This window comes from Phragmites australis, chromosome 7, assembly GCF_958298935.1.
Source record: "Phragmites australis chromosome 7, lpPhrAust1.1, whole genome shotgun sequence".
Taxonomy (NCBI): Eukaryota; Viridiplantae; Streptophyta; class Magnoliopsida; order Poales; family Poaceae; genus Phragmites; species Phragmites australis.
In genome coordinates, this window is record NC_084927.1 from 37960962 (window position 1) to 37987133 (window position 26172).

The 26172-nt window shown below is 42.7% G+C and overlaps 5 protein-coding genes across 5 annotated transcripts; 1 reads left to right on the forward strand and 4 right to left on the reverse strand.

The window, feature by feature from the left end:
• The first annotated feature begins 594 nt into the window (after nucleotides 1–594).
• LOC133925275 (MLO-like protein 14) lies at nucleotides 595–6697 on the forward strand. The gene is made up of 15 exons (XM_062371185.1): nucleotides 595–1635; nucleotides 2200–2257; nucleotides 2340–2587; nucleotides 2757–2873; nucleotides 3149–3209; nucleotides 3826–3920; nucleotides 4056–4130; nucleotides 4339–4424; nucleotides 4544–4593; nucleotides 4675–4715; nucleotides 4806–4970; nucleotides 5055–5090; nucleotides 5205–5272; nucleotides 5378–5438; nucleotides 6031–6697. The coding sequence occupies exons 1-15, from the start codon at nucleotides 1486–1488 to the stop codon at nucleotides 6469–6471; spliced, it is 1752 nt and encodes a 583-aa protein (XP_062227169.1). The 5' UTR covers nucleotides 595–1485; the 3' UTR covers nucleotides 6472–6697.
• A 597-nt stretch (nucleotides 6698–7294) lies between these two features.
• LOC133925276 (choline transporter protein 1-like) lies at nucleotides 7295–12256 on the reverse strand. The gene is made up of 10 exons (XM_062371186.1): nucleotides 11853–12256; nucleotides 10559–10917; nucleotides 10288–10433; nucleotides 9783–9966; nucleotides 9577–9650; nucleotides 9378–9491; nucleotides 8873–9229; nucleotides 8485–8745; nucleotides 7867–8094; nucleotides 7295–7755 (listed from the first exon to the last, which is right to left on the reverse strand). The coding sequence occupies exons 1-10, from the start codon at nucleotides 12062–12064 to the stop codon at nucleotides 7564–7566; spliced, it is 2127 nt and encodes a 708-aa protein (XP_062227170.1). The 5' UTR covers nucleotides 12065–12256; the 3' UTR covers nucleotides 7295–7563.
• A 2184-nt stretch (nucleotides 12257–14440) lies between these two features.
• LOC133925277 (acyl-CoA-binding domain-containing protein 4-like) lies at nucleotides 14441–17745 on the reverse strand. Its single transcript, XM_062371187.1, has 6 exons — nucleotides 17181–17745; nucleotides 15968–16073; nucleotides 15771–15874; nucleotides 15434–15525; nucleotides 15244–15341; nucleotides 14441–14940 (listed from the first exon to the last, which is right to left on the reverse strand). The coding sequence occupies exons 1-6, from the start codon at nucleotides 17627–17629 to the stop codon at nucleotides 14773–14775; spliced, it is 1017 nt and encodes a 338-aa protein (XP_062227171.1). The 5' UTR covers nucleotides 17630–17745; the 3' UTR covers nucleotides 14441–14772.
• Nucleotides 17746–19845: 2100 nt separating this feature from the next.
• LOC133925279 (glucan endo-1,3-beta-glucosidase-like) lies at nucleotides 19846–22057 on the reverse strand. Its single transcript, XM_062371189.1, has 4 exons — nucleotides 21742–22057; nucleotides 20688–21670; nucleotides 20313–20604; nucleotides 19846–20167 (listed from the first exon to the last, which is right to left on the reverse strand). Exons 1-4 carry the CDS (start codon nucleotides 21797–21799, stop codon nucleotides 20142–20144), a joined length of 1359 nt encoding a protein of 452 aa, XP_062227173.1. The 5' UTR covers nucleotides 21800–22057; the 3' UTR covers nucleotides 19846–20141.
• A 160-nt stretch (nucleotides 22058–22217) lies between these two features.
• Nucleotides 22218–26172, reverse strand: LOC133925278 (cysteine protease ATG4B-like). Its single transcript, XM_062371188.1, has 9 exons — nucleotides 26044–26172; nucleotides 25161–25654; nucleotides 24981–25066; nucleotides 24822–24872; nucleotides 24288–24673; nucleotides 23762–23900; nucleotides 22960–23015; nucleotides 22784–22854; nucleotides 22218–22699 (listed from the first exon to the last, which is right to left on the reverse strand). Exons 2-9 carry the CDS (start codon nucleotides 25612–25614, stop codon nucleotides 22491–22493), a joined length of 1452 nt encoding a protein of 483 aa, XP_062227172.1. The 5' UTR covers nucleotides 25615–25654; nucleotides 26044–26172; the 3' UTR covers nucleotides 22218–22490.

The following is a 26172-nucleotide window of genomic DNA, read 5'->3' on the forward strand; positions in this document are numbered from 1 at the left end:
TAGAAAATAGGGTAGTTGGTGGAGATGAAAAAAATAAAGGATGCTGTAATAGTGCTTTTAAGAATGAAAATTTAAAGTAACTGTTGGAGGTAGTCTAAATATATCCACATCGAAAATTAAATAGGTTGGCATTGCAAGGTTGTTCGGCTCAAATCCCGAGCCTTGGGGAGAGTATAGAAGAACCTCTCAGTCTCAGACATCTCAGTATCAAACCACATACCGAAATCTGGGAGCTAAGCATACCCAAATCGAAAATTAAATGGGTTGGCATTGCAAGGCTGTTCGGCTCAAATCCCGGCCAAATTCCAGGAGCAGGAACCACAAGGTGATTAATAATGCAGGCGGAAGCATTCGACTGGTGGAGGAAAAGCTTAATTAAGGCGCGGCATCCGCCACCCCAACTGCCGCACCGGACACTTCAATTCACGCACGTACAGCACATACAGCGACGCTGACCCATCGGGCCCACCCTCCTCGGCCCCACATGTCAGTTCAGTAGACGTCAGCCTCTAGCTCATGTGCGGCCCCACCTCCGCGTGCCTGTGTCAGAGCGGTGTACTTGCAGAGCAGCGAGGGGCCGGGGAGCCACCCTCGAATCTTCTTGCTGCGTAGTCGCACCACGAGCACCATTTCCACCCTCGAATCTTCTTGCTGCGTGATCCATCCCCTCTCGGCTCGGCTGGCGATTTGTCCTACTAATATCCAGTTCCAGTGATCTCTCTCTCTCTCTCTCTCTCTCTCTCCCTGCCGCAGTTTTCTACTACCTATGCACTCTCTTCCGTCTTCGCTCACTGTGATTGATGCAAGACAAATTGTTGCTGCTGCAGCAGACGTCCTTTTCCTACCTCCCTTGATCTTCCAGGCCACAAGCTCCCAAAAGGAAATCTTCCATTTTTGCTCTTCCTTCCTGCTCATTACCCCCAACGTTTTGATCTTCTATTTTCTCTCTTGATCTCTGAACCGCTTCACTTCTCCTTGGCCTGTTTCCAGTAGCTAAGCAAATGTTGTTTAAGATCTTGTTGTGATCAGGAGAGTCCGCGACAAGGTTTTGCCTGCACCACATCGCCCTCTCCCCGCAAGCTCCAAAAGCCACGGCCTAAATATAGCAAAGGCCATCGTAGACTAATCGAACAGAAGAAGGAAAAAGATCGGTGTTCCTTCTCTGATCTCTCCTCCTCCAAGATCCATATTTTCTTTCTCATTTTCAGCGTATCGTCCTGATCAGTGTTAATGGCGATGTAATGTCGCCCCCCAGGTCAAGAACCTCCTGTAAATCCCAACACCTGCACATTTCCACAGCGTTTCTTCCTTGAGCTGAGCTTCCCCCACACCACCTTCTCTCTTTCCCATGGCAATGATTGCAATGTGATGTGGAGGGGCGATTATTGGAGAGGAATAGGAAGAGGCGCTCAGGGAGAAGAAGTGCGAAAGGTGGCTCCTTTCTGCGCGTCCTGAGAGGCGGTTTTGCGCGTGGACAGAGAGAAGATGGCGGGAGGCGAGGGCGCGGCCGTGGTCACGGGGGAGGGGGAGATGCGGTCGCTGGCGTTGACGCCGACGTGGTCGGTGGCCACCGTGCTCACCCTCCTCGTCGCGAGCTCGCTGCTCATCGAGCGCTCCATCCACCGCCTCAGCAATGTGAGTGCCCCATCACTACGCAAACAGATGCAGTGTGCGCTTCTCATGATTACCTACTTATTATGCTTAATACTTTTGTGTTTTCAATGGCATGGTTGTTTTTTTTTTCGCTTTCTTGAATTTGAAAAGTAGACTTTGTTTATGATTTACGTGCAATCATATACGGTCAGGTAGCTTTAGGACCCTGTTTGGAGCAATTGTTAGTTTTTTATTTTGGTTTTTTTGAGTAAAACATGGATGGGAAGCTTCTCTTGGTACAAATTCTTCTCCAACCCGTAACATTACACTGAAAGCAACTCAAACACAACATGACGCTGCACGGAAAGTCTCAACATAAGGTTGCACTGAAAGCAAAATTTGTTTTCCACCAGCAATTCATTTAAACAGCTGAGTGCTCTGCTGAAAACTCAAACCCTTAGCTCCTTTCCTCATTCACTTCGTTAGGTGTGACATTGTCAGTATCAAAGAATATCTCTGTCTACATTATGATTTTCTCAATCAACGAATATAGTATGTTTAAACATGTTCACTATAACTGGATCGACTATCTCGTTTTTTTTTCAGTGGTTGAAGAAAACTCACCGGAATCCACTTTACAAAGCAATGGAGAAGATGAAAGAAGGTATCCATCTTCGTTGTATTCTTCGAGTCTATATTGTCGGGCTGTTGCGAGTTTGCGACTAACGCTTTGCTACTTGCTGTAGAAATGATGTTGCTTGGCTTCATATCTCTTCTTCTAGCTGCTACATCAAGAATTATCTCAGGAATCTGCATCGATTCCAAGTACTACAATAGTAAATTCTCCCCGTGCACCAAAGAAGAGGTTGAAGAATCTATAAATGCTGAGCATGCCGTGGCTCACTCACGCAAGCACCTAATGGAGGTCATTCTGCACCATTCACTCAGGAGGAACCTAGAAGGTCGTTACCATCAACATAAAGGCTGCCATGAGGTGTGTTTGTATTGTTGCTGACTGGCTAAACTTACAGGAGAGTATGGCAAATGTTTTAGTTTTTTAAACTGCCTTAAAGAATTAGTGCATAGCAAAGATAATTATCCTGCTTGAATATACATTAAATTTTACTTCTTTCAGTATTTTATGAAGTTCGTTTGATGTGCAGGGATACGAGTCATTTGTTTCGCATGAAGGTTTGGAGCAGCTGCACCGATTTATATTTGTCATGGCTGTAACCCATGTGACATATAGCTGTTTGACGATGTTGTTAGCAATACTCAAGGTGTTTGCTCTTTATCATGTGAATTAGTATTTCGATCATTGTTTGTTATATAGTTCCGTTTTGAGCACAAGCTAATCCTTTTTATTGAAATACGCTCTACTGCACATAACTTATATGAAAAATTGCCGATGAATTCCATGGAGGGTTAGAAGAGCTGGTGTACTTGCATGCTGGACATTCACTTAGTCATGCATTTTTTTATCAGGATAGTTGTGCACACACGTATTTTGATTGGCATTAATGTCATATTGATCCTAATCTTTGCATTCTGGTAGATCCATAAATGGAGAAAATGGGAGGATGAAGCATTCAGGGATAATCATGAATCATTTTCTCGTAAGTGTACCTTTTTTTTACGGAAATACAGTGTACCTTTTTTCACCCTTCAGAAGAAAGGATAAGATACAGATTGGAAATTCATTTGATTTAATGATGTGAAACAGAGGTGAAGGCTTCTAAAATCAAGAATGAAGCACTTCTTAAATGTGTAATTGAGAATAAGGAAATCAGTACTAACTTCTTACTCTTACTGTTGAAGTAACACATTTGGGGCAATGTGTACATTTTAAAAACTTTGGTCAGGGAGACTGTAACCTCATTCGTTGTTTATGATTGCTTTAGCAGTTTCTCTTCTTTTTTTTCCTGGAACATGCAGGAGAACTTCCCAATTCCTCTTAATTGACTTTTGCAGGCATTTTATATCTGTTCCTAGAAGTAGTTCTGCAATATTTTTAATCCTCTTTTCCTAAGAGAAGTATTTTCATAACTCTAGTATGGAGTCTTTTGATTCAACAAAGCTGTTCTTTGTTCTTCAAAAAAAAAAAAAAAAAAACTGTTCTTCAATTACTCTGTAATTGGAGCCTTTTCCTGTGTTATTGGTGACACTGTATATATTTAATCATATAATAGTCAAACTGAATCTGATATTCCTCTTCAAATTTGCATTTAACAGAGATCGCCTATGTGTCAGCAACTAGAAGGCAACCAGCACTTGCCAAATCCTATTCGTTCCGCTCATGGAGCCAAAATAGTGCGGTCATGTGGTTTGTACGTTGAAGCAAATATTTTTTATAGCTCATCTGAGGCATAAAGTTCTCTTTCCATGCATAGGGCCTAGAAATATTACTATTGTTATTTCCCTGTTTCAGCCACACTTAAGATTTTTATTGTGTTACCATGTAGTTTTGCTTTATCGCTCAATTTGGTCAGTCCGTTGTTCGAGCAGACTACCTTATCCTCCGCAAGGGTTTCATAATGGTATGTCAGTTCTTTCCTCTGCCACCTCGAGTAGAATTCTTCTTTTACTTGTCCTTGAATATGTTTATTCGCATAGATGGGTGCTGGGCCTTACCTAATACTCTATATTGGTTTGTTGAGTGTTGCCCATGAGAAAGATGTACTATAGTTCCATTGATCTTGCTGTGTACTAGCTGTACACTCTTGTTTGACTTAAAATTTATTGCAGAATCACAATCTTTCGCCAACGTACGATTTCCACAATTACATGATACGCTCAATGGAAGAAGAGTTCGAGAAGATTGTTGGAGTGAGGTTAGTGTAATAGTACGCCCTGTTGTGTGTCTGTGTGCTTGGTTGCTTATGGATATTAAGTATGTTTACTTTTTTCGCATTGGCGAAATATTATATGTTAAATTGCTCCTTTTATGCAGTGGAGTGCTGTGGGGCTTTGTCGTTGCTTTCATGTTATTTAATATTGATGGTAAACTTTGAACCACTTTCGTATTACTAGATATTTCTGTTTCTTCACTTTCCAGAATCGTAAATGGTGATTTTGTTGCAGGATCTAATCTGTACTTTTGGATAGCAATTCTTCCTGTTACTGTAAGTTGTAGCCTGCTTCTCTAACATTCTACAACCTAGGTAATTTCTCTGAATAATGTTGGTCTCGACTGGAATGGGAATGCTCTGTAGCTTGTTCTTCTAGTCGGTGCGAAGCTGCAGCATGTCATTGCAACTTTAACAGCAGAGGGTGCAAGGATGAGTGCATATGGACCAAGGATAAAGCCAAGGGATGATCTCTTTTGGTTCAAGAAACCAGAATTTCTCCTGTGGTTGATACATTTCATTCTCTTTCAGGTACATCCGTACTGCTAGGTAATTTGAAAATAGTTAAGAGATGAACATTAAGCTTACTCATGCTTCAATTTGATAACTGTGCAGAATGCATTTGAATTGGCTTCTTTCTTCTGGTTCTGGGTATCATTTCTGTCCAGTTCATGTTTACAACTATATTACGGGAATATGGTAATAAGCTTTCTGTTCATTGTGACGTTGTACTAACATATCTGTATCTGTATCACTTTTCTGCAGTGGCAATTTGGTTATGATTCATGCTTCATAAAAAACCACCTGTTAGTGTATGGCCGCCTTATACTGGGGTATGCATTTCAGAACAACACTTGGTTTCTGCTCATTTAAGTCATGAAATTGAACAGCCTATTTTATTCATATATATAATAAACCCTCTCAATATACAATTTCAGGTTTGCCGGACAGTTCCTGTGCAGTTACAGTACATTGCCTGTTTATGCGCTCGTCACTCAGGTGACATAATTATATGCCAAAAGTTTCAGATTACATACCTTTCTGATCATTACATGTTGATTACAGTTTTCACACACCTAGAGATGCTATCTATCTATTATCTTAATATTTGAGAGGAAAAAAGAGCCACCACGTTCACCCTTAAGACCACGAAATTACCACGTTAATCGGAAAAAAGAAAATAATCTAGACCACTTATTATTATGAACAACTAACGGTCTAGATTAAATCAAAGAATCCATATAAATACGATTAATAAATAACTAAATTCGAAATTAAAAATTATAGAAAATTACCAGTTCGATTTCCATACGGTTTGGAAAGTAAAATATCTAAATAAAGAGTCTAAATAAAATAAAATAAACAATAACTAAAATTGGGGTTATAATAGAAAAAAGAAGGATCCATATCAAATAGTCTTAGAAAAAATCAAATTATTATAAAATTTAAATATCTAAATAAAGAGTCCGTGTAAAATACAATTAATTGACAAAATATTGTAGCGAGACTAGCTACGCTATTAAGCGTGAGCACCTTGCTAGTTTTCTCGAAAGAAGAATGCAACTAATACACCGTGCTTGTACGACAATAGATGGGGTCGAAGTACAAGGCCGCCCTGATCCCGCGGATGATCAGAGAAACCATGCACGGGTGGGGAAAGGCCGCGAGGAAGAGGCGGCGGCGGCGCGGCGACGACTCCACGATCCGCACGGAGACGAGCACCGTGTGCTCCCTCACCGACGAGGACGACGATGAAGACAACCATGGCCCGTTCGTGGAGATGGAGCTGCAGCCGCACAGCGGGCAGAGCCCGAGGCCCGACACGCCGTGCTTCCTCCCCGCCGCCATGCCGGGCAGCAGCTCCACCCACGGCAGCTCCCACGCAATACTCCTGCGCCAGGCCTCGGCCTCGGCGCCGTCGTCGCCGTCCAGCCGGGGAGGCAACGTGACGAGGTCGGCGTCCATGCCTGGGATAGCTTCCCTGAGGACAGGCATGGGCACTCCGACACGGATGAACGACGAGTCTACGTGACGTGCCGATGCATACATGATCCATACGCATTAGAACACTGGATGTTGTCTAGTACTCTAGGAGAGAGTGAAGTTGCTAGTACAGACTGAAGATTGAGCTTGGTTTGAACGACAATGATGTTGAGCTGGGAACCAAATCCGGCAATGCAAGAAGAGGCGTAACGTTGCTTTGCGCTGCAGGGAGGAAAAAGGGTAACTTTTGCTCCGGTACATGCATCAATGTTGGGAAATCTTTATTGGGAAATCTTTACCGTATATAACACGAGTTAATTCTCATGTCATATCTCTCCTTTCATCTAATAAAAACTCTCATATCATATCGGTGCGCCGTGCAACAAGGGGTTGTACACCCTGCGACGCCGCCTCCGCTACTGACGCCGTCGAGGACTCCGGCGGCGCACTTCCATTGCGCAGCCATTTAACAACCCGGGAGAAGGAAACCGCGAGTCTGCGTTGCAACGATAGCCCTCTAGGATCGATCTCTGCAGTTTGTAAGTATAGATGTTGTTACTGTTGTTGCATTGTAATTGTTATACGAGGATAGTGAACCTTGTAATGGGCTCGTGCGGTCACAGACAGCACGTCTGACCACAAACCAACAACCTTCTTGATTCCCAGCTTGCCCTCATTGCACTGTGACATTCACTGGTTATCCTTCTCCTTTTCTTTTTGGAGGCATCATTCGCCGGTTACCTTATTAACCTATAATTAGGCTTTTCCTACCTTCACATTTTCACTGCTTTACTGTGACAATGGGGTTGAGTACTGAACAAAAGACGTTACTCTTGTCAAGATTCCCTTTGCAAATCAGGAAACATAGAGGATGAATAGACGAACTCACATATCATAGATTTCAACCTTCTTCACTAACATTGTAGCAGCAATAATACATATATTAGAGAAGGTGCCTAACACGCACTTGCCAATTAGGCCAGGAGAACCTGTCAGACTCGTACTTGTAGAAGAAAGCAGAGTAGCAAAGTGGTGAACCTCTCCACAAGCCAAGAGAACGGGGAAACCAATGATTAGGCTGCTACTAAGTTTCCGTTTTTAGCTCTAGTGCTGCGAAGAAAAACCCAAGAGGAAACAAAAGTCAAGGTCCCTGAGTTAGTCTTTGCAGCTCGCTCTGTTCATCCAGTGTTTCTATGAGAAGAGGCGGCGCATACTGCGCGTTTCCCTGGTGCTCTTCAGCATCCTGGCAGAATGAAAGGATAATGGTGTCGATCGACATCTCAACCACTGCAAAGAAAAGCTTGGCAACTATGTAACCAAGGGCCCATGTGACCTGCAGTATTGGAGTATCATCAGAATGCAGTTAGCTTCAGGTTTCAGCAATGGAAATAAAATTTTACAAGACAATCTGAGCTTAAATGAAAAAAATGGTTAAAATGCTCACCACTACAGGAAGAAGTGGAGATGATATTTTGTTGTGTGCAGATTTGTACTTGTGAGTGTCTAACATCAGAAAGGCAAAAAGCGCACAGAATAGGCTCACACACAGTTTCCCCAGGAAGAGGATAACATCTCCAATGACATTGACTTTTCCAATACGCAATATATTGTTCATTATTAAACCAGTTGCGACTACAGAAGCTTTGAAGAAACCCTTCCCAGTAATGGCAATCTGCAGCAAAAAAAAATGAAGGGTATAAGCCTTTTCAGTCTAATATAAGAATAATGCAACATGGATAACATATGTTTTCACATTCAAGAATCTCAAGGCTGAATAGGAGTATAGGACCCTGCTGCTCAAAAGTCAAAACTTTTAAACAATGCGACATTAGCACAGGGTGATATCAAATGGGTTAGCCAACTACTTTCAAACAAGGTATGAGCTATTGATCAATTATATCTGTCAGCAATTGCATTCAGAACTATCAAGCTGTGAGGGGATTGAACCAGTCCCCAGTAACCAGAGTACAGTGTGTTCACGCCACAAAGTGAGCAAAGGACAAATTGGTAGCTGAATTCAGGATGGGAACAATTGGTATGCGTGGCAAATCTTTATACTTACCATTATATAGGCATTTCGATTTACTGACTTGAGGGTCCAGTCTATACAACCCAGGCAGCGTTGAGAAGAGGAAGATGTCATTTTCCCGAAGCAGCTTTCCCGAGCAGAATCAACTAGCTTCAACTTGCGGCGGAGGCATTCTAGTATGAACCGGACCCACTCAACAGCAGATACAACAAGCGAACCTAGAGCGACAGATCCAAGGCTGTAGCGCAACAGCCGCTTCAGCGAAGAGACTACGGTAGCAAATGGTATCTCGTGCTGCATTGAAATTGCTTGAATGGTCAGTGGAAGGGCCAAAGCGGGAAAATATTATAAGAAAACAATTGAACATGGAGTAATTTTTAAATATGTCCATACAGTTAACTTCTGGCTTTGAAGTGCTTACAGATATTTCACCACGTGCCCAGTAGTATGAAGCAACTGATCCCGCTATCACAGTTGAAGAGCATGCCAGAAAAAATTGGGTGGCCCAGTAGCATCCAAATAAGTGGAAAAGAATAGCAATGCTAATATGTGGGGTGTAATGGATGCTGTATCCACAGCAGTTGTCACAATTTACTTTGCCCAGCTTTAGATCATACGAACAACAATCTGTATTGCAATCATTTCGGAGAACTTGACCAGAGCTGAAGAGATGGAGCGTGGCAGAAAACCAGAACATATAAAAGATAGCAAGGATAAAATATGGCACAACTGGGAAAATTATTAGTGCCTGAACTTCACCAATGACCTTTGCAGCAACCTGAAATCATGTATCATGGTTAGTGTTTAGTAGCTATTAGCTATCACATTCACAATAGAGGTGGCATCAATGCCCCATGCATTTGTAACAAACTACTGGCTATTGAATGAATATGTACTGCTTGTTGTGTACCCAACCATGTGCTTACCTTTAACACAGGTGTTGCTATCAGTATACGGCGGACAATAGCTATTGAGGACAGGAAAGCAATGATCATTATTGCCGTCATGAGAATTGTAACAGTATGAAGGTGGCTTATTTCCTGGTAAGAAGATGGGGCTATCAGATAACAAGCAGAAGCTATATCTTGTAAAAGATTGATTTGATTGGAGATAGTTACCACTTACCCGCCCACTTATGTGAACATATGGATCGCTTTCACCAATGATAACAGTTAAGGGATCATTGCCTATCCAGCCAGCTGAATGTGTGATGCAGCCGATTACAAGTAGTGAAACATAAATCAGATATGTATAACATGTAAATAACATGATGTGGAGCTTTCTTTGTGCGTAGATACCTAGTAATTAGGACCTGGAGTAGCGGATCATACCTTTAATGTAACAAAACATTGTTACAGATATAACAAGGGCATTGAAGAGAACCACTGTTATCCATGTCATGGCAGCAACGAAATAACGAATCATAAGCAACCAGATCACTGACAAGAAAAGGGGGAGGATTCCACCACAAACGATTAACACAGGCCAGGACTTCCCAATGTCTGCAACATATCTCTGCAGACAGAAGATAAAGCAATTAAAGACTCTCAAATGCTATATAGATTAGGTTGCATCATGAATTTCTTTAAATACAATGAAATATTTATCAATCTTGTGAAGACCCAGCCTAAAGCTGCTACTGAGTACCAATCGCTTTCACAATAATCATCAGTGCAATAATAACCCTTTTTAAGGAAAAGAATTGTAAGTGTAGTTTAATACTTTAATCCACATTCAGGAATAGCCCTTTGTCACTTAATGTCAGTATAAACCAGGAAATCTTGTGGAAAAAAAAGACTAGGAGGGCAAAAAAATGTTACCAGGAAGTTTACAAACCTTTAATACAGAAGATCTAGAATTGATGGCCTTGTGCACTGTTTTATCTATGAGAATGTTTTCATCAATGCTGACACCACCCATCTGCTGCCAATGCTTCAAAGAGACATTTGATGCCCGGGCAATAAATTGGCAGCTCCAATAGACTGCAGAAGAAGATTTTGAATCACTTATATCGCCATATAAATTTACTAAATAAATACGTCAAGAGATGCTGTTTTTCCCTTGCTTAAAAAAAAGCAGCACAAAATAGCTATAGAATGAATATTACCGTTTACAGTTGGAAATATGACAGGATAGCATGGACCCTGGAGCTGAAGAGAACTATTTCTCATGTCCGGTGTGAGGAACTCAAAATAATCATAGTCCCTGTTGATCCAATCATCAACAGAGAGGTTTATGTCCCCTTCTGGATAATCACAAATAAAGTTCAATGCATCAACTGCTGGAATCGGGCACTCCATCAGGCAGATGGCTTTGGCATCAGCCAGGTTAACCTTGCTGCCCTTGAGTCCACTTTGGTAAACCTGATTCGGGTTCATCCAATATCTAACGTCAAGCTCATGCAGATTTGGGTCACCATGCTTGTCGCCACAAATGTTCCCTTTGTAATCCAGTTCATAAGTCAGCCTGCATGATTAAAGCACATGAGGTCATGTTTGCTCAATTGATCAACATGCAGAACATAATTAAGTCTTAACCAATGTCGTGGGAGCTCCAGCAACCAAATAGATATCAGCAACAGTTGGTTCCATGAATAAAGACAGAAAACAAGCTGATCCATAAAACTCTGCATCTGGACCTAAGATGTAGCGGTTCATCAAAATAGCAGCTGAGTAGTAAAATGATAGCAACGTACAAGTTGCATGAATACTCAAGAACATCGACAACACTGAATTTTATCCCTGAAAAAAGATTATTTATCAGCACTGGGCTGTGGTTTCTAAGAGAGCATATGGCCACAATGTGTCATCTGCTTTTAGTTTATGAGAGCACATAAATTCCTTCGACCACATAAATATATTATAACCACTAAAGGCTCATTCTTCCGTCTGAAAAGTAAAAGATGCCTCACTCTTTACCTAACCGGTTGGAATACTGAAGCAAGACAAAGATTCACTACGCATTACAAATAATAGCATAGCTGAGACCTGAGAGCTACAGGTTGTATTCCATGGCAAGCAAGATCCATTCAGTAAATCCTTAACAACCACTAAGAGAAGATCGCTTGTTGTTCCATTGTAGCAACAGAAGCAAGCTTTTCCCCACAACTATTTTCGTTCATTTTTTTTTTCTTTGAACCTCTGACACTTGAATAGCACCATTCTTGAAAAGAAAATAGTACTAGTACCTCAAGAAGTCAAGAAAAGCTAAAACATTACAGGAAAAATGACCAGCAGCAAAAGAAAAAAAATTCCTGGTCAAGATCTTCGCTGAGGCATCTCACCACACCGTGTACCCAAACCCAGCTAACGAAACCGAAATTAAGCAACGCGAGCAGCAGGGATCCTCAGAGAAGTAACCGGGAGAGCCCGAATCTCAGCAGGGCGGAACGGCGGCCTCACCTGAGCGGGTTGCCCTGGTTGAATCCGAAGCTGGAGTTGACGATCATGGCGACCCAGAAGCCCGCGAAGAGCACGAGGAAGGCCACATCGCGGCACCTGCGGTTGTGCCGTATAATGTCGCCGCCGCCGCCGCCTCCCAGCTCGTCGTCGCCCCCGCCGCCGCCGGCCGCAGAAGGGTAGCGGCCTATGATTGCGCCGAGGGGGCCTCCCATTCTGCCTGCTCCCCCTCCTCTCCTTTCCTGTGGGCTTTTAGTAGCCTCGATGTAAGCTTCTTGCTCGCTTACTCGATTCGATTTGGATTCGGCGCGGTGGTGGGAGCAAGCGAGACCGATCTGTGGGTGGTGGGGTAGTATGGTCGGAGGCAGTGAGCAGCAGCTGCAGGAGAGTGAGGACGGGAGGTTTTGACTTTTCCTGCAAAAAGGAGAGAGCGCGGCCACTTTTTGGTCTGCTACTCCTGCTCTTGCGAAAATGTTACTACTACTTCACATGGTAAAAAAACGCATTCACCACGGTCAATGGTAGTGATGTATGGTACTCTTTTTTTTAATTATAAATCCTTATCATTTTAATTAAAAATTAATTAAAATTTTTAAAATTTTAATCATCAATATTTTCTAAATAATTTAAAAATATATAAATCACATGTGTAAATCTATTTTGTCATGCGTAATTTTATTTTTAAAAATACTTTTATAATATTACATTTTTATTAGATATTATAATTATATTTTAATACAAAATAATGATTAACATGCTACGTTGAAGGCTATAAAAATTAAAAGATACAAGTATTTATGACTAGAGTGAGTAATTACCCTGTCTAAATGTTTTGACCTCATCTGGTGGCACGATCGACATCTGAGATCAGATGACCAGCCGTTGGGATTGAAGACGAAGCTCGCCGTCGACGCGACGACGGCCAGCTCCAAGCTTGGCTGAGAATTACTGGTAAGATTTCAGTCCACCCCCTATTCGAGGCAAACGGATGGACCAAATCAGGAATCACTCCATTGGATGCAGGGGTTCGACGAGTACGTTACAGGAACACAGGAAGGAGCATGTTAAGAGCTTGTGGTTACGGAAACAAATTCTACAGTATCATGTTCAGAAAGATACTTATAAAATTTTATCTATATTATTTATCTTATGATTTAATGATAGGACTGAAAAGGAAAGAGAATAAGTGACTATGTATCATCACAGGGAAGAGAGTCTTTTGTAGAATTAGATCTTATAGAATTTGCTTTTACATGGCAACAGAGCACGTTAAGAGCAAATGTTTCTGCGGAATAAAAAAGGAATCCTTTCCTTTCGGCCTTTGCTAAATTGGAATAGTTGTTTCTTATCCGCAACTGGCGTCTGGGACTGGGACTAGGACCAGATAAGGACCATGGCGGGCTCAAGTTAGGGCACCGGTTACATAATATTTATATAGATGTAAATATTAGTAGTTGTTAAAATTTTAGAATTATATATTATATTTTTACTTAATAGATCATTTATATTTTTATAGATATTTTCTTACTGCTGCACTTCAACGTCTTAAAACCTAATTAGTTTCTTATGGTCTAATATGCAACATAGTTTGGTTATCAAATATTTTTTTTTAACTATATACACTTATTGTTAAATTGCTAGACCCACCATGGGAAAGGTCACTGGCACAACAAATGCACCATCGAGGCACCAACTTCCACTGTGTCACCGTCTCAGAGGGGGAAGCAAATTATATAGAATCATATAGTATGAAAGATCTTCTCTTCTGTCATGATACATATCTACTCTTTTCTCTTCAATCTAATAATTAGATCGTATGATAAATAATATAAATAAAATTTTATGAGAATCCTTCTGAACAAAATCTAATAAAATTTACTTCCTTTCTTTCACGAGACGAGGTCTGCACGAGCATCCACCTCCAAGCCAGTCTTCTCGGCAGCTTACAGGAGGTCTAGTGGCGAGGATGGCACCGAGGTCCGGCCATGACGAGCATTAGGCTTTGGTTTTTGTTCTTGCCTTAGCACCACTAGACCTTGAACTATGTACTATCTGATGTTCAGACTCCAGTCATAGAAATTGTCTAATTTGCGTTTCGTTTTGCTTTTATCATATTCAGTGCAGTGGTCGACTACTGATTACTGCATTTCGCTCTGTGAACTTTTTTTAATAATTTTATTTTATTAAAAAATTATAAAAATAATATTAAAAATCTGATATTTTAAAAAATAGATACATATCAGCACTCTGCATGCTAACATGTTAGATCTAAAATTTCTAGCTACTTTTTTATATCTAAACGGATTCAAATGAAAAAAATATTCAATTACAAAGTTGTAAATATCATCAATAGATATAATTTTTATATAAAGATTATCTCCATCCAAAATCATATAAAAAAATTATAAATTTTTCTTTAAATATCATCTATAAAACACAAGAGCTGTCGGCACACACCACATGTCGCTAGTCATGACTCCGTGTGCCACCAGATAACCATTTCTGCAAATATCAGATTTTGGATATTATTTTATAATTTTCTAATAAAATAATTTCATTTTTTTAAAAAGCTCTCGCTCTGGCGCCTTCCAAACAGTAAATGACCAATATAATTGAAGCTGCATGTTCAATACGTACATGAGTGCAACAAACCTAATGTACTGTGTATGACATGCGATTTCTTTCACTAGCAGACCATTGGTATTTAGCACAAATCCACTAGTACAATTCTTCTGTGTAAAGCGATACAAGTATCTCCCGGCACTAACACTGCAATACAATTTTGGAGTTTTGGCAACCAATTAGATGAGGTCGATAAAACAACTCATCCGATTTCTCAAGCTAGAAACTTAGGATACAGCTATTATAGGGCACCGTGTTTCTTGGCAGTAGACGTCAACAAATGTCTGGTCCATCTGTGTTGTCAGTTTGACTTGTTCATAAAAGACCAGTTCGAAGGGCATAAGTCCCGTGCTGTGCTCCCGTCCTCATCCTTGATCTGAAGATCAGCGTGATGCTTGACAAGCAATTCAGCAATGTCTTCTCTTTCACAAAGGACAGCATAGTGAAGTGCCGTTTGTCCTTCATTGTCCTGAACATGGAACATACAGAAGTTCAGTTCAGTTCATTAGGCTCATACACTTAATGCCTCAAAAGAGGTCGTGGCTGCACTTCACAGCTCTATGATGCCAAATCAGGCTGATCTATCAACAGCAATCCAGGATCGGAATGAACATAGCCAATATTTTTGCCATCTAGAGTAGTTTAGAATGCAAACCAACCGAAAGCACTTAATCTAGCTATATGGCTAGCTCCTATTCCTCTACCATTACTAGTCGAATGTATCAGCCATGAATTCTAGAATGCAATAAGTACACAAATGATTCCAAATTACCTGAGCATTCAGATCTGCATTTGAATTTGCAAGAATTTCAACAGCATTTAGATGGCCACGGTCAACAGCCCAATGCATTGGAGTTCTGCCTTCACTATCTGAAGCCATCATATACCAAACTATGTTTGAATATATTATGCTTATAAAGGGGACATAAGCATTAGATAGTTCATTGTTTACAAACACAAACCTCTCATGTTGACTTCCACACCAGCAGCCAGATGCTTTACTATGTCATCAGTTGCTCCTTCCCTTGCTGAAACATGGATGTCACCAAGTTCTCTGCATATAAAATTAAGTTTGTTCTAGTTTTAGAAACAGTAGTCGCAACTTCACCAGTAAAGTATTTGGTGGCTGGACAGTGTAGACAATTAGCTATGTACGAAACAATGAACATGTCATTTTACTTGTATGATTTATCAGTCAACAAAAGAAAGTGAAATTGAGTCCACATCACCAAGGTAAAATTAACACATAACAACAAAGGTACAACTGCAGAAGGCATCCATGAGGTAAATAGCACTTACGATTCATTTCCTTGATCCTCCTCGTACATTAAACTGCTAAATATAGGTCCCATCGGTCCCTTCGAACCTGAAGCAGAAGTTATGTGATCTTCATCTTTCCTTTTCTGAAATTATGTCATAAAAAAGCCAACACAGTGATGAGAATTCCTGTACAAATTGTATCAAACGTGTGGTCAATAAGGACATACAGAACTTACTGTGCTTGAACCTCCAGCCCAGTTAGGGAATAGTTCGTTAACAATTGTGATGTACTCCTGCATAGCTTCCTCTGTAGGCATAGCACCCAACTTATGCCAAGCATTCCTGGCATGTTCAGGTCACACAAGGACAAATGTTCGACTGAATTGACTATTCCAAATCAACAAGCACGAGCAGAGGGCAAACACCAACAAGAGTACCATGCTACTAAAATAAGTTAGCTGCAAACAGTAGAAAGCTGGGTTCAAGTGCTAATATTTGGAAATGAAAATTTTTGTTCTACGCTACTACTCCAAATACAGTTTTTCTGTGCTACTGTTTCTTGACTAATTCAGCTAATGCCACTGACTTTCCAAAACTTGTCCCACTCATGCACTCATGCCACTACATATACTGAAATTTAAGCACCGCACAGCTATGCAGCATGATGACCGGTCACACTCTTGGACAAAACACCAAAGGGCATCTCCAAAACCAAAATCTAAGCACTGCATAGCTATGCAGCATATTGACCGGTTACGCTCTAGGACAGAGCACAAATATTGAATCAAAAGTCTAGCTAAACATAAGCAACAAATGTACAAGAAACTCGACACAAGGACCCAAAAATAGGCAACACTGGCACAAATAAACAGAGCAGAAACAAGCTCAATCGGTAGCATCCATAACAACAGGGCTCAACCAATAAGGACACCTGGTAAACCGGAGTGACTTTCACTGATGGACAAGCGCAGACAGAGAGCAAAAGCCAACAAGAGTAGTGTGCTGCTAATATAAGTTAGCTGCAAATAATATATATATATATATATATATATATATATATATATATATATATGAGTTCAAGTGCTAATATTTGAAAGAAATACAAAGCACCGAAGGACATCTTCGACATGAAAAATCTAAGCACTGCACAGTTACACAGCATGATGACCAGGAGACACTCCTAGACACAGAGCATCAACACTGAATCAAAGTAATTTTATGCTCAGGCATTGGTAGCACGGATAAGCAGTGCAGAAACAGGCTCATTTCCATAACGAGTAGGACTAAATTATGCATGCTGTCGGACTATCATATGAGAGTTGACTCCCTACGCGCCACCAATTTCAAGTTCATCAAACCAGATTTCTAGCGAAACAAGTCAACACGGAGAATTTACAAGAAATCCGAACTAAAATCTCAAAATTCGGCAATACAAGGGATGAACTGTACCACTTGGAGCGGGCCTTGAGCTTGAGGGCGGACGGCTGCGGCGCGGTGCAGGGCCCCTCGGTGGCAATCTTGTAGAGGCCGTAGAGCCGCAGCTGGGACTCCTCGGGGACGCTGGTGCCGGAGGCGGCGGAGGCCGCGACGAAGGCGGAGGCTGCGCTGAACTCCTCGTCGAGCTCCGTGCTCTCCACGCCCTCCCAGTCGCTGTCGCTGCCGTGGCTGGAGTCGTCGCCGTGGGCGTCGCGGGAGGGAGGTGGAGGGTCCCCAGGGGTTGGGGTGGACGGGCGCGCAGGGGAAGGGGAGGCGGCAGTGGGGGAAGCGGGAGGAGAGCGCGTGATGCGGAGGTTGTCCTCCTTGAAGGCGATCACGGTGGAGATGAGCTTGGCGACCAGGAAGGCGAAGAGGAGGCCGATAGCCGCGGCCTGGCCAAGCTCCTGCCAGTCCCCGGGCATGGTCGACGCCGACGAGGTGGTGACCTAGATGCGCGGCTGAGGGAGTTGAGGGTGGAAGACTTCCACTGGGAAACTAAACTGGGTGGGGGACGAAGAGGAAGGATGTAAAAGTAAAATGAAAAATAAAAAGATAAGGACCAAATGGTAAGAGTGTTATTGGCTGTCGTACGGATGGATACATAATATGCGTATTTGATTATTCTTATATATTATTTTCATCTAGCCCAGTAGATACAAATGTACATCCCTAGTTTGACTTGGGAGCTGTAGTTATTAATAGAAGGGAGCTCATTTATCCGTGTCATAAAATCATTTTTATATGAGTAACCAATCACAATCTTAATTTTTGCATCCGCTCGTATGATCTCGCACTTAATCACCTATATAGAACTCAGTTCTGTCTATCTAAATGAATATAAACAACTAAATAATATTCTTTAAAATATAACACTACTCAGTCTGTCTTCCTCATATTTCGTATATAATCCATTAAACTTATACTTACAGCCAATCATACGATAAATAGCTCGTAGCCAGAACAGAACGTGGATTCGTATCAACAAGCATGGGCAACAACCAGAGGTTTGGGCACTCCCATTTTTCTTTTTCTTTTTTGAAAAAAAAAACACCGTTTCGTTGAAGAATAGCATCATTTGCTCAATTTTTCATAGGCGTGCCCCGTTGCACCCAACATTTGCTCGTACCCAAAAAGTTTTTTATTGGAAAAAGCATTTATGATGAGCCTTGCATTATTATTGTATTAACTGCGAAGAAAACGGCCTAATGTGATGCTGTTTTTGTTTTGTGTCCTTGATTAAGTTGCTCCGGTACTCTTCTCATGTACTCTTTCATCCAAAATATATGATGTCACGTCGAATTACAATTCCTGTGAAAATATACCATATCAAATACGTGAGATTTATATAAAATTATATTTCATAGTGAATCTAATAACATTAATCTTATAGATTTAGGACCAACGAACCTGGCCAGGCGATCGGATCATCTTTCGCAAGAAATGCGATATGTGACCCTCACGGCATCACACGAGTCCTGCTATTTAGCACGCACTAATAAGCGAACATGCGTACCACTCCGACAGCCTCCGCTCTTTCTATTTTTTTTAAAAACATCTTTCCGTGTTTTTCTATTCTTGAAAAAGTTTATATGAGAAAATTTTAACTAAAAAAGTTTGCACGAGAAATTTTTTGACGAAAAGTAAAAAAAATTGAGGAAAATTTTTCATAAAAATTTTAGAACAGGATTTTCAGCATCACATACTACTACACTTTGTATTTCTGATTACAACAGTTAGCCGAAGCAGATTGTAGTATCCCTGTTTAAAAGATTTGGAACGAATTCGGACCCTATCTCGATCGTCGTAACGAAGCTTCCAATAATGAGAACATATACGATCTCACTGTGTCCTTTCTTCAAAAATCAATAGAGCAGAACAAGGTTACTGTGAAATTAGATATTGTCGGTAGTATGTATAGTTTTTTCCCCTCTTATTATGCTCTCGACGATTGGTTGGTGCATACAGATACAATCGATCGCATGTCAGAAAGATTCGGTAGTATTGTTTCATGCCTTAAGTGACTTCTTTTTTTTTTCAATTTTCCTTGTCAACAAGTAGTAATTTTGTCCAAGCATGCACGCCGGTTTATCGTTATAATTCCCCTCTATTTTGCAGTTTGCATTGACAATTGTTTCTTATGAATCAATAGTACAGAGGCAAAATATTTGGATGATGATTTGCATGTGAGGACTTAAAAAATATTGTGTTGAAGCCTAGAGGAAAAAAGTCCGGGCTATACGTTGAAGACATACAAGGAACACATCAAACGTGAGATACTCAAAACGTCGTCAAAATTAACTGTCTTATAAGATCGACTAACCGCTCACTTAGAATTTACAAAAGATCGTCGCGTGCAAATAGGATTATTCTATTTGACGTCATGTCTATATGCTTACTTGTGCATGCCATTAAAGAAGCTTTGAAAAAATTAAGACAAGAAATCAAGAAGAGGAGAGAGATTCTACCTTCATACAACGACAATGCTCATGTCATCTGGCACTACTGCTTCTGCTGCACATGTTGGTGCTACCTCAAAAACAATTTGGGGAAAGTGAGTACGACGAGCCTGTTGTCGTACATAATAGCTTCGGTGTTTGTAGATTTCATTTATTTATTAGTTCTGAAGAAAAGGGTCTGATTATATTGTAGAATTGTTTTGTTTTGTGTGCATTGTTACTAAAAGAGAGCCTTGCGTATTCAGCTAAGTTGATCTAATGTTCCTCTCATATGTAGAAAAATGGCTTCCATTGTGTTGGGTTCATCTGCTGCAGTGCTCATGTGGCTTTATATAGCTTTGTTTATACTAACATGGACAAACAGAACATTCTGAACCTTTTCTTATATTTTTGCAGAAATTTACCGCTATAACAAGTGCATCAGTCAATACACGGTAAAGACAAAGCTTAAGAAGCTTCTTACGTGATCGGTCTTTGTTCAGATGAATTTGCAGCCTCCATAACCTGCCATGAAACAAATGGCACGTGTAAAGATGCCCCACTATATCTAGAGTTGCTCGTGCATGTGCCAAGAGCTAGTTTCACAAAGTATTTCATTTGAAGATCATATAATATGCTACTCTAGCAAGCTTAGATAAAAAAATCTTACTGGGATCAGTAGTAGTAACAACTCCCGTTTGAACAAAATCGCAGTCGAACGCGTGCTGGCCATTGGATTGGAAATAAAGGTTCATGGCGTACGCCGCGTGGCCCTGCACGGTGTCCGGCTCATAGCAGATGCCACCCGGCCGTATGGCGCTGCAGTCGATGCCCTCTTGCCCGCACACGAAGTCTATGTTCTCCTGCAGCACCATCTCGTCCGCCGCCGGCTTCGGCACGCACCATCGCCGGGCAGTCGGGCCCGACGCCGGTGCCACCTTCGCACTCACCGGGGCAACGGTCTGCATGCATGCAAACGGTAATTATAATTTGATCCATGCCAGCGATCAGTGATGAGTGAGGATTAAACAATCAATGGCGATACCTCTGGAGCAATGAGGATGCCAACGTCGTAGACCGGCGTCATGTCCGCGCGGAACAGGCCGAAGTTCCTCTCGGACACCGGCCCGGGTTTGAGGTTCTCGTCGAAGAGGGAGAAGATGGACACCTCAAAGGTGCGGTTCGGCATGAGCGGGGTGCCCACGCCGGACCCAAGGTGCCGGATGGCGTTCTTGTTGTAGTCCCGAGCGAGGTCCGCACCCACGCCGACCTCCCAGTCCTCCCCGGCCGACGGCCACCCAGTCTCGGCCACAACGATGTCAACGTCCCCAAAGCCCAGCCGCCTTATCGCCGAGTGCACGGCGTCGAGCTGTGCGTCCAGCATGTTGCTGTACACCAGACCGGAGCCGTCGTCCATGGCGCCGACATTCACCCGGAACAGCGCGAAGTCGAGGGTGTCGTTGGTGAGCCCGTAGAACGGGTACGCGTTCACCATGAACGGCGCGCCCGTCGCGCGCAGGAAGCTTAGGAGCGGCTTAATGGTAGCCGCGTCGTAGCCGTCGCGGAACCGGCCGGCCGATGGCGGCGCGGACGTGGCCAGGACCCCGAGCGAGTGCGTGGTGGAGACCTTGATCTGGCGGTTCAAAGACACGGCGGCCAGCGCTCTGTGCATGTTGTGCATGGCCGGCACGAGGCTGAGGAGCAGCGTCCGGTTGGCCTCTGTGGTCACCTCGTGGCCCACGAGGACCCGCGAGATGTTGGTGGCCCGCCCGTAGGGCGCCACGTTTTCGCGCACCCATCGCCGCGCGAACGCGAGGCTCGCAAGGCGTGGGACGACGCCGTTCGGCACGGTCACGTCCACGGCGAGGCCGGTGTCGGCGAAGGCCCGCAGCAGGAGCGGGTCCGCGTCAAAGAGCCTGACGCGGTCGACGATCGTGTCGCGGGCCAGGAATTGCACGACGTCGGCTGGTGGCGGGAGGGTCGCCGCCCGCGTGCCATAGTTGACGCCGATGCCGCCGGCGTCGGTGCCTGCGCGAGGTAGTGTCAGGATGAGCGCATGCCATGAGGATTCACATGAAGAGCAAAGTCACATGGCGTACCTTTGATAACAGAAACCGAGAGCAGCATTGGGAGGAGGATCAAGACGGTGCCAAGCATCGTGGCTAGCTTCAGCTTCGTTGCTACCAGTTACTATATCGATCACCAGTAGAGTGAGGCCGAGAGAATGGCTTGCAGCTCGCCATTTTTAAAGAGGCAAAGCTGGACACACCATGTCAGGCTATTGGCTATTGCGTGATGCGGGAGCAAGATGACTGTTCTTTTGCACTTGGGTTGAAGTGGATGCTTTTCTTTGGCATCGGGTTAGTTTGCGTTCTATCGTGTCCATGAACTTGTTGGGTTCCCTTTTTGTTCTTGCCTGCGAGCTTTGTCCCTTTCTTCACAAACACTTCTGAGACAAACTACCGACTACAAAAGCTTCACATCAAATGGTTTGTTCTTTTGAATGGTGAGCTCTTTGCATTGCAAATCAACCCTAAACCCACAACACACATTTGGCAGGTTCAGAATTCAGATGTATGGGGAAAGTCACTAGCGAGCATGGCGTTGTGACTTGTGAAATCATATTATAATAGAGAATAAATACATTTAGTTGTAATGAACACAAGGGTATGTATGGGTACAAAGGGATTCCCATCTGTCACGTTTTGAACAGCTCCTATGGGACATTGGCATCCCACGACACCCTGAAATCACAAATAATCTCCTGTATTCACACACAAATGAGGGCATTCAGACAATGCGTTGGATGTAAGGTTTTCAACTCAATGTCATCAATTTTCCCTCTCGTCTAAAGGATCTGCCACTCCTCTTCTCCTGTTTCGCCGGAGCCATCGAGGTCATCGTTGTTGGCCATGTTACCGCCAGAACTACCCAACCCGTCATCCTGGTTATACATTTGTTTCGATGATTGAATTGACTGCACGACAGTAAAGAGCGGAGCTCCTTTGGCCTTCTCTACCAACTCAGAGGCCCGAGAACAGAAATCATCAAGGTCATCTACACAAAAGTTGTAAAGAGAATATCAAGATTAGAGTAGGCTCAAACAATAACCGAATGAGCCATTGAGAAACAACAGTTCACCTTTGTCACGGCAGTAAAAACCAATTGCCAAGGATGGATCTATCTGGTCTAGAGCCAAATCTCGGACAATGCTGTCCAATTGCAGATACATGAATAAGGTTTCATCACTTGGAGATGCAAAGGATAAAGAGTATGAAGTTCCATTCACCAGACTTCATTCACAATAGGGCACATACCTGCAGTGGTATGACAAGGTGTCTGCCTCCAAGTTATCCGGTGCAATGTTAACTGCCTGACAAGTAGAGAGCAGACTAGTATTACTATGACTACTATAGCTAAAAATATTGCTTCCCAGCCAGTGCTTTACATCATCTATGAGCTTTGATATTAATAACAAATGACACTCCAAGAAAACAAGAGAGTGCAGAAATAGAAGGATAACAAATATATACACTGACATACAGTATTAGTCTCACGAAACTGGACACTTCAGGCTAGTAAGGGATACAAATGACTCTTGCATCTGGGCATGCACAAAAAAGGCTCACAGGCTTAGCATGGCTCTTGCTAAGTAAGATTTATGGAAAGCTTATCCGATGACATATGAAAACTTTGTTTTTTTTAATCCAAAACATTGATTGTTCGCTGATTTTTCACATGATGATTGCAAAGTTAAATAAGAATTTAGAATGCGCAAAATGTTATGTCATCTCTAATTTCCAATGAGTGTAGTTTGGACATGCATTGACCTAATGTGCAGTAGAAAAAAAAAAAAACAATTGCTGTTGGCTGATGAATGGCTGCATAATAGACATGCCACTATTGTCTCTGAATGGGAGCATGAAACTCAGTTGAAACTTGAAAGGTGCCAGTTATATCTGTGATTTTTAGATAAAGATCTAATGGCATCCACGTGTTTGAAATATCATGTTGTGTTCGCATTTTATACAACCTGAAGTCTCAAGGGGGAAAACTACAGCATTTCTAAAACAGATGCTTCTACATGCTAAACAAATATAAATAAATATGCACTTTTACCATCTGGACATCATGAGGATCTAGGTAAAGCGCCCTATCATCCTGTACCCCAGCAATGTAAGTTGATGTTCCAGGTCTTCCACCTAAAATGCCCAAGCTTTGAGGAAATGTAAACGTCTCCTTTAGTAATGGGATGTACCTGATAGTAAGTCCAATGCCAGGTAATAGTTAGGATAGTGGTAGATTGCATATCAATCCATCAACAGAAACATCAACTACTAAAGGGCATCTCTATTCATCACCATGTCTAAATGATGGCTGCCATGGATTTAAGATTGGTTTGCTCTTTCAGGTAAACATCAGTAAAACTACCCACCAATTCGAATTATGACATCACAATATATGTTGTGTTTACAAAATCGTAGAAAATGAGTGGCATAGGTCTACAGGTCCCAAGCCACTTCACTGTCCATGTAGGTTTTGCAGCACAGTAGTAGGTAAAGTAACTTAGGATGATTCTTAAATTCAGATAACCAAGCACAGATATGAAGCCCCCAAAGTATGGAAATTAGTAACTTCTGATTACCTTGGATTAATTTTGTCAAGGCCAAGAACCAGCGGAACTAACAAAAGAATAGGTGACCATGTTGATTGTCCTTTGTTGAAATCATAGCAAAGCTGAGCAGCAACATCAATGCAAACAACTGGAGCTCCACCTCTTTCACCATCTTCATCACCCGAAACCACATAAAGAGCCATAGGAAAATTTTCCTTCCCACTTACAACTTCATCTTGCTCTCTATTTGTGCGGATAAGGGTCTGCCATGTCCGGCACATAGCATATGGACCCACCCATGATCCAGCAGCCAAACCATAACTCCTTCCAGCTTGAAGTAAATTGTGAATAGAGAAAGCACAAGCTTCAGAATCACCAAATAGGTGTAAGACCCCTATATATTCTGGGTTGTATGGCTGCATATGAACATTTGGTCATTATAAGCAACCCTACATTAAGAATTAAAAGAGCTCCATCACCTACTATAACTGAACAGAAATTGCTCATCGTTCTTTGTACAGGGAAGCCTCTAACTGATAAGAATAGTCAAATCATGTATCTCACCTTCTCTGAGGGCTTTCTCCAAGACCTTCCAAGATGGTGAAAAATGAGCGCCTGCAAAAATTAGTCCAAAAGGCAATATTAGTCCAAAATTAGTGCAAAAATTACAACTTACAACTGCAGTGGTAAATAAAGCGACAATTTCAAATAAATAAAGTCTACCTGAGCAACCAGCATCTGACTGCTTCTAACCATGCAGCCCCAGTTCACATCACTAGTTAACTTGGAATCAGATATAGCGTCAAAGCCTGGAACAAACAAAATCATGTCAATGCCTCACCAGTCACCACCTGTGCAAGGGAGATCAGTTTTTATCACACATATGGTTCAGCAAAACCCAACCTTTTCGGTAAGTGATCCATATCCTCGAGGAAAAATCTTCTAAAAGCGCGCCATGCCCACTGTCAGAATCCGAGTCGCTGGATGACTCCTCAGGTGACACCTTGTAGCATTTGCCAAGGAACCACACATCACTGGAGGTCAGAACCTTGTTGCACCCCAGAAGACGCCACATCGCGCTGCTGCCCACGATTCTCCTCAAAATCCTCGACCAACCATAGGATCCCGAGGAGGACTTTGGCAACTTCTTGTCGCACGTCGGCAATGAGTCCTGCTGCCCCTCAAAGATGCCGAATGGGGGCGTGAAGACGCTGGATAGGATCGAGGTCTTCGACTGTTTGGAGCTGCTATCTTCTTTCTGATCCGAGCTAGAGGAAGAGGCAACAGCAGCTACAGAGTCCCCCTTGCACGAAGTATCGGATGGCGGTGCTGAATCCCTCTCAGGCAAGCTCGTCATCACCTAGCGCCGCATGTGTGCGTAAGGCATCAACAATAACCTATCAAAGCAACCAATCAGGTCCGAAAATTGTAGCCTTTCACACTGAATTTGGTCATTTGGACAGAGTTAATACGAAAAGCACACAGGGCGCAGGGCACGCATCATTCTGAGAAGGTCGGGTCATGGCAAGCTCGCAAACCAAGGAATAATCTACACCTTACCAGCAGCACAGCTTACAATTGGGGGGGGGGGGGGCAATAGAGATTACAAGCAACCCGGGGGGGGGGGGGAGCGCCGTGCTCGACTAGATTAGCAGACAGAAGAAAATCGAAGCAATTCATCCAGGTTCCACAATGAGTTTACAGCTGTGCAGAAGGGAGTTGGGGCAGGACACGGTGGGCGACTAAGCATAGGCCCACGAGAAGAGAGGGAGAGGGGTTGGCTTACCGGCGGCGGCGATGGGCGATCCGGGCAGCGAAGAGAGGCTGACGGCAGGGCGGAGGCCGTGACGGCGATGGAGATGGAGATGGGTGGGGAGGGGAAGAGGAAACAAATTCTATAGTCCTGCTCCTTTAA

Coding starts and splice junctions, on each gene's coding strand:
- LOC133925279 (XM_062371189.1), bottom strand. CDS start 21,799: ATGCTTGGCACCGTCTTGATCCTCCTCCCAATGCTGCTCTCGGTTTCT. Junction 20,605..20,687: donor GCATCCTCATTGCTCCAGAG/GTATCGCCATTG, acceptor GCATGCATGCAG/ACCGTTGCCCCGGTGAGTGC. Junction 20,168..20,312: donor TGTTACTACTACTGATCCCA/GTAAGATTTTTT, acceptor GTTTCATGGCAG/GTTATGGAGGCTGCAAATTC.
- LOC133925278 (XM_062371188.1), bottom strand. CDS start 25,614: ATGACGAGCTTGCCTGAGAGGGATTCAGCACCGCCATCCGATACTTCG. Junction 24,873..24,980: donor GTCAGATGCTGGTTGCTCAG/GTAGACTTTATT, acceptor TAATTTTTGCAG/GCGCTCATTTTTCACCATCT. Junction 23,016..23,761: donor ATCCTCATGATGTCCAGATG/GTAAAAGTGCAT, acceptor TCTACTTGTCAG/GCAGTTAACATTGCACCGGA.
- LOC133925277 (XM_062371187.1), bottom strand. CDS start 17,629: ATGCCCGGGGACTGGCAGGAGCTTGGCCAGGCCGCGGCTATCGGCCTC. Junction 16,074..17,180: donor CTCAAGGCCCGCTCCAAGTG/GTACAGTTCATC, acceptor TGAACATGCCAG/GAATGCTTGGCATAAGTTGG. Junction 15,342..15,433: donor TGTGGAAGTCAACATGAGAG/GTTTGTGTTTGT, acceptor TGATGGCTTCAG/ATAGTGAAGGCAGAACTCCA.
- LOC133925276 (XM_062371186.1), bottom strand. CDS start 12,064: ATGGGAGGCCCCCTCGGCGCAATCATAGGCCGCTACCCTTCTGCGGCC. Junction 9,230..9,377: donor TAGCAACACCTGTGTTAAAG/GTAAGCACATGG, acceptor ACATGATTTCAG/GTTGCTGCAAAGGTCATTGG. Junction 8,746..8,872: donor GGGCACGTGGTGAAATATCT/GTAAGCACTTCA, acceptor ATTTCAATGCAG/CACGAGATACCATTTGCTAC.
- LOC133925275 (XM_062371185.1), top strand. CDS start 1,486: ATGGCGGGAGGCGAGGGCGCGGCCGTGGTCACGGGGGAGGGGGAGATG. Junction 4,425..4,543: donor GAGAAGATTGTTGGAGTGAG/GTTAGTGTAATA, acceptor CCTTTTATGCAG/TGGAGTGCTGTGGGGCTTTG. Junction 5,273..5,377: donor TATGGCCGCCTTATACTGGG/GTATGCATTTCA, acceptor ATACAATTTCAG/GTTTGCCGGACAGTTCCTGT.